This window comes from Neophocaena asiaeorientalis, unplaced genomic scaffold, assembly GCF_003031525.2.
Source record: "Neophocaena asiaeorientalis asiaeorientalis breed wild unplaced genomic scaffold, Neophocaena_asiaeorientalis_V1.1 scaffold70, whole genome shotgun sequence".
NCBI classification, from domain to species: domain Eukaryota; kingdom Metazoa; phylum Chordata; class Mammalia; order Artiodactyla; family Phocoenidae; genus Neophocaena; species Neophocaena asiaeorientalis.
The window spans coordinates 12,052,792-12,067,187 of record NW_020175410.1 but is presented as its reverse complement, the minus strand read 5'-3'; the positions used below and the strand labels follow the sequence as shown (position 1 = coordinate 12,067,187).

At 38.5% G+C, this 14,396-nt stretch overlaps 1 protein-coding gene across 1 annotated transcript in view; it reads left to right on the top strand.

Annotated features, from left to right (window-relative positions):
• Positions 1-1,988: 1,988 nt before the first annotated feature.
• The window catches only part of COL1A2 (collagen type I alpha 2 chain), a 35,554-nt gene continuing 23,146 nt past the window's right edge, over positions 1,989-14,396 (top strand). The window contains exons 1-12 of the mRNA XM_024767086.1: positions 1,989-2,278; positions 4,776-4,786; positions 5,387-5,401; positions 6,048-6,083; positions 7,215-7,307; positions 8,590-8,643; positions 11,429-11,473; positions 11,564-11,617; positions 11,709-11,762; positions 12,079-12,132; positions 12,553-12,606; positions 13,142-13,195. Of these exons, the coding sequence (XP_024622854.1) occupies positions 2,209-2,278; positions 4,776-4,786; positions 5,387-5,401; positions 6,048-6,083; positions 7,215-7,307; positions 8,590-8,643; positions 11,429-11,473; positions 11,564-11,617; positions 11,709-11,762; positions 12,079-12,132; positions 12,553-12,606; positions 13,142-13,195 (594 nt within the window). The 5' untranslated portion in view covers positions 1,989-2,208. The remainder of the gene's footprint in view (positions 2,279-4,775; positions 4,787-5,386; positions 5,402-6,047; positions 6,084-7,214; positions 7,308-8,589; positions 8,644-11,428; positions 11,474-11,563; positions 11,618-11,708; positions 11,763-12,078; positions 12,133-12,552; positions 12,607-13,141; positions 13,196-14,396) is intronic.

The window sequence follows — 14,396 nt, the reverse complement described above, 5'->3', positions numbered from 1 at the left end:
AAGCTCCCCTTCAGTTTTTTCCATTTTCATTGTTTCCTCTAGATCCAGGGCCTCCCACCAAAGGCTCCCGACTGCCTGCTTCAAACTCTGCCACGTCAGCAGGGAGGGAGGGAGCCCGGCAGCGTTTGGTATTTGCATCAGTTTCCAGTTTACTCTGCAGAGATATGTTTCCTTTAGTTTATAAATGTGTGCTTGAATTTCTCGAATTCTCAAAACCTTGCTGAGCATTTTGTTATGCTAAAAGGGAAATTATAATCACATTTCCAAAAAATGTACTACAATTTCAAAAAGTCTTCTCAAGTTATCTCCCACGTCAGTGCTCTTAATTAGAATAAAAGGTTTCTTTATATATATATATATATATATATATAGTTTTTGGTTGTTCTCTTTTATTTCAATTAACTTTGCTGTTTGTTTGTTTATAAGCTTAGAGGAAGCAACCAGTTTAAGAATATTCAATCCCTTTGGTTTACAGCAGCTGCTGATAGAGTTAGGCAGAAATTCTTCCTTAAAGTACCGGGTGGGGGGCAGGGGGGAAGGAGGAGCGGAGAGCTGGGGGAAAGAAAGGAAAAAAGATGAGCAAGGAACTACAGCCCACTCATTTCTGTTTGGTGGAGACAGAATTGACCTAAAGATGCCCCTTTTGCACTGCCTTCTGGGAGAGAATGGCCGCCTCATTGCTGGTGCTGAGCAAGCAGAGGCACAGCCCGGACCGATGGCCTTTCCTCTGGACCTGGAATGCCATCTCAGAAGGGTTGGGGAAAGGGCCATCCACTGAAGCTGACTGCACTCAGTATTCTAGATTCTCAAGAGTTCTGGCCTCGCATTTCCAAGGCCTCAGGGTCCTCTCCTCTCCCTGGTGGGGGGCAGAGAGTGGGAAGCGTCCTCAAGGGGAGAAGGAGCTCTCTCCCTAACGTGGGTGGTGGGGAGAGAACTAACACCCACGTTGGTGGGAGCTCCGCTTGAGGTGTTACCAGAGAAGACAGCCTGTATCCCAAACTCAAATTAGAAGTCCCTCTAGATGGCCTAGGCGTTTTCTCCAAGGTGTGGAGATCAGCTGGGAGGTGCTTGGGCGTTTTCCGTAAGTGTGGGGTCGGTGAATGAATGGGCAGAGAGGACAAAAGGGATAGCGGGCGGCGCCTCACTGGGGGCTTATCTAAATCTAGGCTCGGGCTGTAGCTGGTAAATCCAGACAAGGAGTCTGTGGAGAAGAGGAGGGGGAGACTGGAAACCCGAAGGGGAGGGCGTGGACTTTTCCACTGCAACCTCAGAAGGAGACTGCGAAGTAAGAAAGGAGTCCGTGTTGGTCAGTTGCAGTCACTTTGCAGGGCCAGATAATCCCCAAAGCCTCGGTTTAGAATCAGCCTCAACAGAGGGAAGCGAGGAGGTCGTATGATTTCTCCCGTGGCTCGGTCTAGTCTGGTGTGCGCAAAGCATATCCTCCCTGGTGCTGGATGCCACGCTGACCCTAGCCCTCTTCCCTCCCCACCCTCCCAACGGTGGGCGTCCTCGGACTCCAAGTAAACCCTCCACCGACTGAACCCCCCTCTCACCCTTTCCCGGAGCCAGAAGAGAGCGCGTTACTGCTCCGCCCTGCCGGTGGCCCGCGGGGCACCAGGTAGGCAGAGCTGGACAGCTCCTGCTTTGATCTCTGGGCTCCAGTCCCTTCTACAGCTGCCCGGCTGCCCGGAGATCTGAGAACTCTGCCCACGTCGGTGTCAGCAGAGCTCTCCGACGTGTACAGAAGTGTTTCCAAACTTGGGAAGGGCGGGGGAGGGCCGGGGGAGATGGGGAGGGCGGAGGTATGCAGACAGCGAGTCAGAGTTTCCCCTTGAAAGCCTCAAAAGTGTCCACGTCCTCAAAAAGGATGGAACCAATTTAAGAAGCCAGCCCCGTGGCCACGTCCCTCCCCCCTCCGCTCCCTCCTCTGCGCCCCCGCAGTCTCCTCCCAGCTGTGGCTGCCCGGGCCCCCAGCCCCAGCCCTCCCATTGGTGGAAGCGCTTTTGGAAGCACCCTCGGGCCAGAGAAACTTTGGCCGTATAAATAGGGCAGATCCGGGCTTTATTATTTTAGCACCAAGGCGGCAGGAGGTTTCGGCGAAGTTGGAGGTACTCGCCACGACTGTATGCCTGCGCCCGCCAGGTGATACCTCCGCCGGTGACCCAGGGGCTCTGCGACACAAGGAGTCTGCATGTCTAGGTGGTAGACATGCTCAGCTTTGTGGATACGCGGACTCTGTTGCTGCTTGCAGTAACTTCGTGCCTAACAACATGCCAATGTAAGTGCCTTCAGCTTGTTTCGGGCAGTCTGGGAAAGAGGTTAGATGGGTGGGCACCTGGTCTGAAAAGGAAAACCTAACAAAGTTCTAGGTACAGCTTGGAGGAAAGGCTCTCTGGCATGTGGAGAAACGCTGGCATTTATGAGAAACATGGAAAATACTTTAGAAATGAAAACAAAAAAGGCTCGACTCTCGCCAAAAGTTAGGGAACTTTTCTCTCAACTCAGAGTGAACCTGTTAACTTGATCTGGATCCTCCAGTTAGTGAAGCTCAAAGGGAGCAGAAATCCTTTTCCTTAAGGATGAGATATTAACTGACATGATGAAGGAAGGCAGAGGCCTCAGCCTAAAAGGCCCCAAAACTGCACTGATGCCCACCTTGTGGAACTTGAGGCCTGGTTTGGAAAGCCCTTAATTTAGTAATAAAAAAACTCACCTCCTAAAGGCTTTTCTCTTCTGGGTGTTTTAAGACTGGTCTGGATGATGATGATGATGACGATGATGATGATGACGACCACCAGGCGCCCTCTGGAGGGGGACAGTGAGAGCACAGGGGTCCAGGGCTTAAGGTTTATGGAATCCCCATTTAAAGACTCCACAGGTTTATACAGAGAATGATCTGCATTTCTCACTGAAGCCAATCCCAATAGCTAGTCAGTGTATCCTGGGAAGAAAAATGGATACATTCTGAAAAGTAAAATTAGCTTCTCATTTCATTACCTGGTCATGGAAATGGTAACATTATTTAGCTAAAATCTGCCCTGCCTTTTGTTGAGCCAGAGTTATCTCTTTAATATGTTCCCAAAGACAGGCATTCTGAACATAGCAAGTTGGGAAATATCAACACTGATCTGAGATTCAAGAGACCCGGTTCTTCCCATGCCAATAATTTATCATGTGACCTTGGGCAAGTCAAACCGAGCCTTTTCTAAAATGCAGGATAGAAATTGGATGGACTCCAAGGCTGCTTTCCAGCTGTAGGTTTTATGACCAGATTTCCATGTTAAGATAGAATGAAGAAAATCAGTCTGGTTTTGCCTTGAAAATGGCTGACTAATTACCAAAGACACTGATTTGATGGGGTAAAGAGGGGGATCTGGCCACAACCAACACTCTAAAAGTTTGCTCCACCCACATGCCACGGTGTATTACTGATGCATTTGTGTGTGTATGTGTGTTTTCTCCCTTCATCCACTTTTAGTATACACACTGTGAATACTAAGGAATAGTTGCATTGAACAAATTCATAGTATCGAGTTCATTTTTTTTAATGAGATCTGAGGGTGGCAGGGGGAAAGAGTTGTCTCCTAGAGAAAAGATGAAAATAGACCTAGGAAAGTTTGAAGGTACAAAGGGCAATTCACCTTCTGATCAACATCCAACTACAGTCTGAATAAAAGTTACCAAACACACATTCTTCAAAGTGGCTCAGTCTGAATAATTAAAAGGCAAATTTCCAAAATCATAAGAACTTCTGTTAATCAAGTCCAGGCATAATTATTCTTCCTACTGATGAACACAATGAAGTAAACATATCATTTTCCTAATTTAAAAGTAATTCTCATAAATTGCCCTTAAATGTCAGTGCTGGATATGGTCCACCCTCCTGAACTGTGACTGTTGCAGCAGCTGTTCCCACTCCAAATGACACACTTCTTGGCCACCTAATTAAAGCAATTTTTAGGGGTGATTCATTTTGTTGCCAGCTTGGCCTTATATCCTGTGTTAACCTATAATTTTTATACCGTAGGAGAGGCATTCAGTCTTTAAAGGCTTATAGCAATTATGGCAAAGGGGGAGGCTATTCCTTTAGTGTATTTTTCCCATTATTTTTCTAGATCTTTAATCCACAGTTTTTCCATTTATACAGAGCAATTCTTCCTCGGGGACAAAAGCGATACACATGGGTAAAATGACCTTACCTAACTTAAGTGAACCTATTTAAAGCAAAATTTCAGATGTCCGAATGAATCCATTTTCATGGTGACTTATTTGCAAATTAGACCTTTTGAAAAAGGACGGTAAGGTACAAACTTACAAACTCTGTAACGTTAACGTTTTAGAAAAAAAACTTTAGGTAAGGTACTTTCCTAAATTTCCCCCTTTTAAAATTTTTAAGTATCAAAAATTGTCTAATACCAATTATTTCCTCATCAATATACTGGTTTTGCTCATATTCAGTGATTCACCTGTGCAATATGGCATCTTAATTACTAAACATTAGAAGTACCTTTAGACACATTAATATTTCACAGCAGTTATAAAGTAGTAAATAATTAACCATTTAATTCAAAATATACTTATCATCCTGCTGATCCCTGCCATAATTTTGACGTGCATAATTTCTAAGTCATTAGAATATTCTTAATAAAAAAGATAATTTGTCCTTTAATTAGGTAAGTCAATTTTATAGACTAATATAACCATTTGTTAGTCACTGCTAGTGATCAATGAAATAATACTAATAATTATTTCTTTCTTTCCCCTTTCCTCTATAGCTTTACAAGAGGTGAGTAAAATTATTTTTTGAATTTGTTATTTTAGACTTTGATTGCCTTGGCCCCAGTCATGTCTTCTCTGGGGAAGGAAAAGGAGGCTGTATTGATATTGACCAACTCGAATTTCCAAAATAATCATCAGGAGTTATGGTAGTCAATCCTTTCTGGCTGCCTTAGAAAGTACCCACCCCAGTTTCTGAAATGGGCGGGGCTACTGAATGAGACCACCCTAAAACGAACACCCATAAGAAAAGAGAGTAAATTATCCAGTGGAAGTTTGGGTTTTAGCATCAGCTGCTACGAACTAGAAGACTTCACCAAGCTAGAGAATTTTATCACTCCCTTGGAATCATTTGCAAGATTATTATGAACAAATTCTTAGTTCATGAATTGAATTTGAGGCATAATTACAGATAAGTATATATCTGGATTCTATATGTATTTTATTTTATTTATTGGTAAAATTTTAAATTGTGCTTTGAGATATTAAGATAATAGTAATGCAAAATATATATACTCTGTAGGTATGTTTGTACACTACATGGAAATGGGAGCCATTTTAAAATTTATATAATCTTCCTCATAATAATCCTTTACTTATTCTTTTCTAGGCAACTGCAAGAAAGGTAAGAATCCAATACTTCTCCATAGTACCTGAAATGATCAGCGATAACTTACAATTTAACGAAATTTATGGTACACTACAGAAGGAAAATACTTTGTCAAGATTTTGCCCACATGAATATGCATTAACTAAACCATAAAATAAAATAGCTTTGATGTGTAAGATAACAAAGCTTTATTATTTTCCAGAGTCATCTCTAATTATACTTATATTATACAACTGGTGATTTACATACTAAAGGAAAAGAAAAGACTTGTTTTTGTTCTGGAGAGGGAATGAGTATTATGTTAATTATATGTGATAAACAAAAGTTTATTTTAAAGGGCTTTGACTATATAAATATGCTGTTATCGATGCTACAAAATGATAATTTTATCCACAGAAATCATCTTTCTAAAAATAGTGGTCATAATATTGGCCTAATGCTGGAGACTATAGCCTCCAATCTCCCAGTTTAAAAAAATTACATGTAATTATAATAAAAACAAAGTACTTTTGTCTATTGTATTGTGCCATTTTTATAGCCACTATCTAATAACATTATGGTTAGATCAGCCTTACCGACTAATTATTATCACGACTGTTTTGCTCATTCACTGGAAATTGCCTAGACATTTATTATTGTGCTGTTTCTACCTTCCTCATAGGGCCCAACTGGAGATAGAGGACCACGTGGAGAAAGGGTGTGTAATTTTTGAACTATTAAAGGGCTTTGGCCCATATTTTAATAACTACATATTAGAAACTACAGGAGACGACAATTTATAAGGATATTATGTATCCAAATAATTGCCTACCTTTAAAGCAAATAATGCCTTACAGAAAGTGAATAAGCATTATTACATATAATCAATATTCTTTTTAGGTCAAGATTATCCTTTAAGAAAGTAGAACTATTACAGACAGCCATATTCTTTGCATGGTCTATCTTTCTTTGTTTTTAGTTGACCTGTCCAAAACATACATAATGGAAATATATCTACCTACCACCACATGGCCCTTCTCTTTTTAACATGTTTTGTTTGCTTTTCAAGTAAGATCTTTTATCTAGGCTGGGAATAATAGTTAAACAGCAGCCAACAACATGTTTCTGTCTAAATTAATAAGTGTACAAGTTAGGCTTGCATTTTATTCATCGTATTCTTAGATCTCCTTGCTATGCTTATGTGGCAGGTATAACCACATGGTTTCATTATATGACACTTTCATCAATATATAAATACCTATACCTTGTATCCATCGAGAAGTGCAGACTTAAATGTATTCCACTCAAGCAATCTATTAGAGGTAGGGTTATGTCAGTAAATTACTTTAACAACATAAATAGTGTTAATGGTAGGAAATCTGCAGGATTTTCTACCCTGTGATAAAATAACTATTAATTATCATATCAATTAATCTGCTTTTCATACATAACATACCAAAACAATTGAGTAAGTTCATCAGTCAGAAACTGACAATCAATGTACACAGTACATCACTGTGCACTGTTAACCATATGAATTTATAGCTATAAATTTTAGCTATAATTTTTATCTTCATTTGAATACTGGAGCTCCGTTATGAATTAATATCCAATGGCTGACATAGTCCTCTTCCAAGAGGAACTATCCTGTCTTGTGTCTTCTTCAGACACCAGCTGCTAAACCTCCTTCTAAAATAGACCCATGTCAATAGTGGCAAATGTGGCATTTTAAATTTCCACACCACTTGTACATTCTGACCAACTGATCTTACCACATGTATTCTGAGGTCTCCTTTAGGTTTCTGCAGAGTCTGTCTAACCCTGACTTAATTCACTTTTTACATAACAGGGTCCGCCAGGCCCACCAGGCAGAGATGGTGATGATGGTATCCCAGGCCCACCTGGTCCACCTGGTCCTCCTGGTCCCCCTGGTCTTGGTGGGGTAAGGTGTCTTAAGTATCCTTAACTTTCAGCTAACTTCAGTTTCTTACACCTGTATCGGAAGAAGATTCATTGTGGAATTTATTTTTAGTAGTTTTAAGGGAGAGTCTGCTATTTGGATATTAGTATAGTATTTTATTTCATTTCTTTGGTTTCTTCATTCAAGATTCTGCTTTGCCCGATGTCTTTGTGAGCCCTTGTCAATTACAGGACAGGTCTTTGTGTTCGGGGAAGGTAGCTGCAGCCCTCGTGACCATTATTTAATTTGGGAATTTAATATCTTTTATCAGTAGGGCACAAATAAGAGGTGTTGCATTATTAAAAAGTTTGATTAGATTGAATTATAAATGAAATCCCTGATCTTAAGCAATTTCACAAACATCCTACTCTTTTTATTCTCCTTGGCTTGAAGTCTACTGAACCAACATTCAAAGCAGTTTTTGGTTTAATTTGCTTGAAACTAATTTGAGAAAAGTACATTTCTCTTTTTCATTAATATCTTCTTTTAGCTTTATGCTTTAACAATGGTATGAGCGCCAAATGGCCTCACTGCAGGAAGGAAAACATATTTGCTTAATTGGTTAGCACTATGAATCAGAAGCCTGATTCTAATACCCAACTGTACACCAGTAAAATAAGACCTTTCTCCCCCAAAGATCTTATTATGATTGCTTATCTACTGAGTGCATTAAAAAGCACCTTTCTTAATAGGTCTACCACTGTAAGAGAGATCTTTAACAGTAAAGCTATTACTGTGAACTATTTTTTAAAATTTAATCTTCCAAGGGGCATTTTAATTTAATTTTCCTCTAAACTTTAAAACTCTTTATATCCTTTTTGAAACTACAGCAAGAAAAAGGTCTCTTAGTCATTTTGTGTAGTCATGGAGGAGCAGGGCAACAGGTAGAAATATAAAGTTGTTCTCTTGGGTTCTGCTTAATTTATCAGGGGCCCTCACTGACTTTTAAAGTTTAGAAAGCTGTCTTCCTCAGTGTACAGGTCGGGGGTGGGGATTTGAGTGAGAGGGTTAACAGGGCAGGAAAAGTTTCAAAAATAAGGTAGGGAAGCTCCCTATTTCAAACTAGGTGTGGACTAAATTTTAAACTTGTATCTCTCCTGAATTTTTAGGAATTTAGCTCAATATGGAAGTCTAAACTAATAATTATGTCAGAAATACTGCTTCCTTTTAAACAACAACAGAAAAATCTTTAGTAGAATGAGAAAATGAACTACATGGCCAATTATATATATATATTTTTTTTTTTTTTTTTTTCCCCATCTAGAACTTTGCTGCTCAGTATGATGGAAAAGGAGTTGGAATTGGCCCTGGACCAATGGTATGCTTATCTCTTTTTATCTAGCCAAAAAATTACTGAATATACTTTATGTTAAATTTCACATTGCCATTTATTTAGCTACCTAGTTTAATACTCAATACTCAGATCAGATAAAAGCAGCAGCTCTCTTTGTATTCAAATCTATAAAAATCTAAGCCTAGGTTAGGGGGTTTGATTTTTTCTACAAACATGCCTCCTTAGGATAGACCAGATATTTATATATCCAAGAAATAATCTCTGGACGTAGTAATCATAATTTAGGTAAACCAACTTAATTCAGAAAAGTAATCACTCTAATTTTTTTATGCACTTTAACATTGCCTCGAATTTGAAGCAACCCACAGAGACGCAGAACTATTAAGTTCTATGAACTTGCTGGAAAAGATCAGCAAGTTCTAGAGTAGCCCGTTCATTTTCTAGGTAGAGAGTTTAAGCCCTTTCCCAAGGTCATATATGTGGTTAATGACAGAATGCCAGGCAAGATGTCTGATATTCAACATCATGGCTCATGTATCCAGTACTTGAATAAAACATTACTTTATTTAACAAGTATTTACCAAGTTGGTCTTCGATAAGACCCAAACTATATTATGCATTTGGGATATAGCAGTGAATATGACAGATTCCCACCCTCTCTCAAGGAATTAACAACAGAGGAAATGTTTCTTTTTATCCATCTTGATAAAAAATTCTTTTTTAAAGTCTAATTATAAATCAGTATAGGAGGGACTATGACTATGATGATGATGGTCTATCTTTAACAAGTAAACCTTCTAACAAGCATTAGTGAGATGTGTTAGGGGGAAAAAAAACTGATATGAGCATGCAAAATATATATTAGTATGTAAAAAATAGAGGGGAAAATTGCTGGAAATAAAAATGTTAAGTTGATTAAACACTGCAGTTTAGTACATACCCACACATAATTTAGTGATTTTTAATTAATTGTTTGCAAACAAAGGTATTTATACACCCAAGTTAAGATAGTCTTTAAAATATAAATTTTACCTGGACAATGCATTCAGTGCTCTGTCTTCAAAAATGTTCTGCTGGAGCTAATGGTCCGCAATAAGCTAATACACGGTAAGGGCAAGATGATATTTTCTGTAAATTAAAATTCTCACTTGAGAAGTAATATGCCGTTAATTGATGATTTCCAGTTTCCTGATTTTGCATGGTAATTTAAAACATTCATATCTGAAATGAAGAAGTAGAGATTTTCTTTTGGCTTTGTTTATATTGGATATTTGAAATCAGCCATTTCAGCTAATGCTGGACATTAGTCAGTTTTAAAGCAGTACCTATATCTCAAGAAGAAGCTAAAAAGAAAAAAAAGTAAAGCATTAATTAAAAAAAAAAAAGCCTACATAAGCCTGGAAAATTAATATGGATTTCAGATTCCCCTGACTTTGGAACATCTCTCTGGGGGGCATATAGCAGAGTGTTTTACTTTTAAATATCAGTGAAATATAATTTAAGCTTGCACATTCACAGACATATGTAATCAACAGATACGTTTCACAAATAGGAGAGGTAGGCAGCAATAAAGCATTAAAATAAATTTCCATGTTGGAAAATCAATAACTATAAAACCCCACAGGGTCCTTCTCTGAATTAATGAATAATCATCATCCATCTCACAGCCTCCACAAAATAAACTACCTTTTATGTAAATGAAATTGTTGCAAATACATGGAAAAATGAATAAATATAATTAAAAATTCATGGCGTCAAGGAAAATTATTTTTAATGTACACCTAAAAATATTATTTTGATTGAAAAGTGACAGTTTCTTTTAACTTTGAAGCAATTTCTAAAACCAAATAAATAACTCATAATTAAGATGATGAGCTTCTTAATAAAATCCATATTATTTGACTGTAGGCATTAATACAGTGGGGCAGACTTGACTGCAGAGTCCCCATGCTTGATGTGTCGTGAACAAATTAACTGAGGCTTGCCTGTGTAATGTATTCAGCCTTAGAGGAATGGCCCCTACAGAAGAATTTGCACAGGCCTTGCAAAGGGGAGTCACAATGTGTATTTAGCTTCCAAACTAGTAACACTCTGTTTTACTCTGTGTGCTACAGAATGAAGAACACAGGCGAAAACGATCTGCTGTCATTTGGGCCATATTTTCAATAACAGTAGCATATAACAGATTCTTCCAGTAGGATGTTCCAATAATATTTTATTTTTCCTTCACCCCTGACTATATCCACTTTTGTTTGACATCTTCATCAGTCACCAATAGCCCTTAAAGGAGTTGTAAGGTTATAACAAACCTCCCTCTAATCATTAAGACAGACTTTCGATCCTTTTCAACTTATGCCCCTTGTGGCAATAAGAATATCAATTTCTTAGCTGAGTATGATATGAGGAGATGACATATGATAAGGAAATCCAAATGGAGATGCTTCATCAGCTGCATGAACGGCAGTTGTATATTCTGTGCTGTGCAAAGACTGAGTCACTTCGTTGCATTAGAGCAATCTCAATATGCCCAATTGTGTACAACGTTAAGGAACCCGTGGCCACCTCATCTAACTGAGTTCTGATTTGGATTAGGGGGGCAAAGGCGAAAGCAAAGGCAGAGAAAACAGTGGCAGAAACTTGGGTCCTTAAAGGCTTCCTTGAGAGGAACAAAAACTGTGAAATGAGACCAGGACAATTCTGTTCATTTGTCCATCACAAAACGTCTATGGCACTACTAAGCTAGTCCTGTCTAACCCAACCCTAGGCCATGACGACTTGTCAGTGCTAACTATATCTGTCCTCTTTACAGGGTTTGATGGGACCTAGAGGCCCTCCTGGTGCATCTGGAGCCCCTGTAAGTACCGAAAGCTTGTAATCTCTCTTATGTAAAAAAAGACAGAGAATTAAATAAAGGCTTGCAATGTGACATAGTGTTTTTTCTTAGGGCCCTCAAGGTTTCCAAGGACCTCCTGGTGAGCCTGGTGAGCCTGGTCAAACTGTGAGTACTTTTCCCCCTTTGTGATAAATATTTTTTTCAAGAAGTTTCTTAATATAGCATTAACAAAACAATGGGTCTCCCATTTTCCTAGGGTCCTGCAGGTGCTCGTGGTCCACCTGGCCCTCCTGGCAAGGCTGGTGAGGATGTAAGTATTTACTCGTAAGCATTTCCAAATGCCATTTAAATACTCCTGCCTCAACAGAATTTCTAGACTCAAATTAAGTATTCTGCCAAAAGCTGAATATGTCTGACATAATTTTCCCCATATGGATAATAACATTTTAATGAAATAATAATTAATTTTCTTGTATTTAAGGAAATATAATTGTTAATTAAATATATATTTGGATCCACATTTTTACATGATGCCTTTTTTCCCTGTTGTAAAAACCAAGATGCACCGACTATCATCTGATAGTTTACCAGGAAAGGGTTTACCCTATGATGCTTTCATGTTTTAGGGTCACCCTGGAAAACCTGGACGGCCTGGTGAGAGAGGAGTTGTTGGGCCACAGGTGAGATTTTTTTACAACAGTATATAGTCCAAACATCAGAGGTATCTCATATATAAGATAGTTGCTAAAACTAGAATCAGACTAAGTGGCAACATAGAAGTCATACCTATAACACTCACTGAAGGCATCTGACAAATAAAGGAGCCTAGTTAAGAACGCATACAGGTTTTATTAATGCAAATAATGTAATATTAATGATGGTGAGCATCCTTTAAACAACTAAATTGTGTGTTCTACAAGTACCATAGTATTAGTTACTCAAATTAGAGCAACTTATTTGCTGCTCTGTGCTTACACATATACTAGTCTTTGATTCCAAGCTTGGACTTTGATGAGAAGAAACACTTTGGAGGGAAGAAATCATCGTCTTTTTATTTAGGACAAAAACGTCATTCGTCGTCTTCTATGTTTCTTTTTAAGGGTGCTCGTGGTTTCCCTGGAACTCCTGGACTCCCTGGCTTCAAGGGCATTAGGGTGAGCACATTCTTTACCCACAGAAGAGAAAATGTTGATTACTTTTAGTAAAAACCTCAACTATATTTAAACTCCTGGATGACACATATTTGCTTCCAAATTCCTGGAATTTGCCGGAGTGGAGAGAGAGTTAAAGGGTAAGGGGGCCGGAAAGTAAAGTGGGGTGTAGTTTTTTTTTTTTTTTTAAGTCTGTTCATAGCTTCCAAGAAAGGAGGATCCCTACAGGGAAAATGGTATAAAATGGGCATAACTTAAGAGGTATTTAAAGCCCTCTGAAGATCATAAAATTATTAATGATGGAAAGTACATGAGAGAGCATCTAGTTCTTTATCCTTCCCTTTCAAGTGTAGGGAGGTTTAGTGACTTACCTAGGGCAGCAGAGGGAGTTTGTTGGGAGCTGGGGCAATGGGACTCCATTCTACAGAAGCAGTCACAAGATTCACGCAGGAGATATTAACTGCAAAGATACAAGATGTTTGAGTTGACCAAACACTGTAATGGAATAGCATTTTAATAATAAGGATTTGCCTTTCAGGGTCACAATGGTCTGGACGGGTTGAAGGGACAGCCTGGTGCTCCAGGTGTGAAGGTAAATACTAAATCAGAAGCACTGTTTTTAAAAAACTTAAAAAAAAATTGATTGTAATTTCCCATCGCCATCAGAAAGTATATTTTTACTGAAGGCTAATCATATTCTGAAGCATATCTTATTTCCTCTTCACTACTTTAAATCCTTCAGTGGTGAGGACTATGGGGTTCTGTAACAAAAGGCCAATTATTAATAATATTTATTTAATTCAATATCTATTAAGCAATTGAGATTAAAAAACATGTCAATAATTTCTTCCTCCATTTCCTTTCCTCCTATAATTTTAGTCGATCTCTGCAGCCAAAATAAAAGTAAATAAACATATAATCAGATACTAGAACACCATGTTATTTTAAATAGTAAATTCTCCTTTGCCATGCACTAATTAGATGGGTACATTCATGTCACAATATACTTTTCAACCTCTTTCCTGTGATTTATCTGTGCACACTCAAAAAAATTTTAATTAGGTAATTAAAGTCTCAGAAGTGTGTTATCTCTTGGCTGGGCTCTTCTCTGACAGCATTTTCAACTATAAAATGTTCTCTCTCCTATTAAGGAGATAATGTGATATTAAAGTGAATACCAACGTAATCACAAATTAATGAGTAAGGAATACTAGTGGGACCAGAAATGAACATGAATATGGAGAATCCATTCTAACTTTCCAGCTGCCACACCAATGGATAAGGTCAAACTCATTCTCCCTGGAGCCTAATATAAGAGCTCAGACTACTGATCACAGCATCATAAAATGTTAGGGCTGCAAGGAGCTTTGGAGACCCTCTCATTTTGCAGATGAGGGAAACTGAGGCTTAGAGAGAGTGAGTGACTTGCCCAGAGTCACACATCTAGAAGTTAGAAGGGCACAGGCTAGAATTCCTGACTCCCACTCTAGTGCTTACTCACAAAGAATACACTTCAGATAGAATCCTAGAAATGAAGGGTCCTTAAATGGTCTCGAAAACCAGGTTTCCTCTATATCTCAATTAGATTATCTTGAAGGAAAGTTCCTTTTCATGTGCCATTGTATTAAATTACCACCAGCACCAGCATCACTACCACCACTACCCCACCAACATGGTTTTTACTCAAGATAAGAATGTAGATTGGAAAAACAACAACAACAAAAAGAATGTAGATTGGAAGTAAATAAGACAGTTCTATAAAATATTATGAAGCTTTAATTTTTCATGCATAT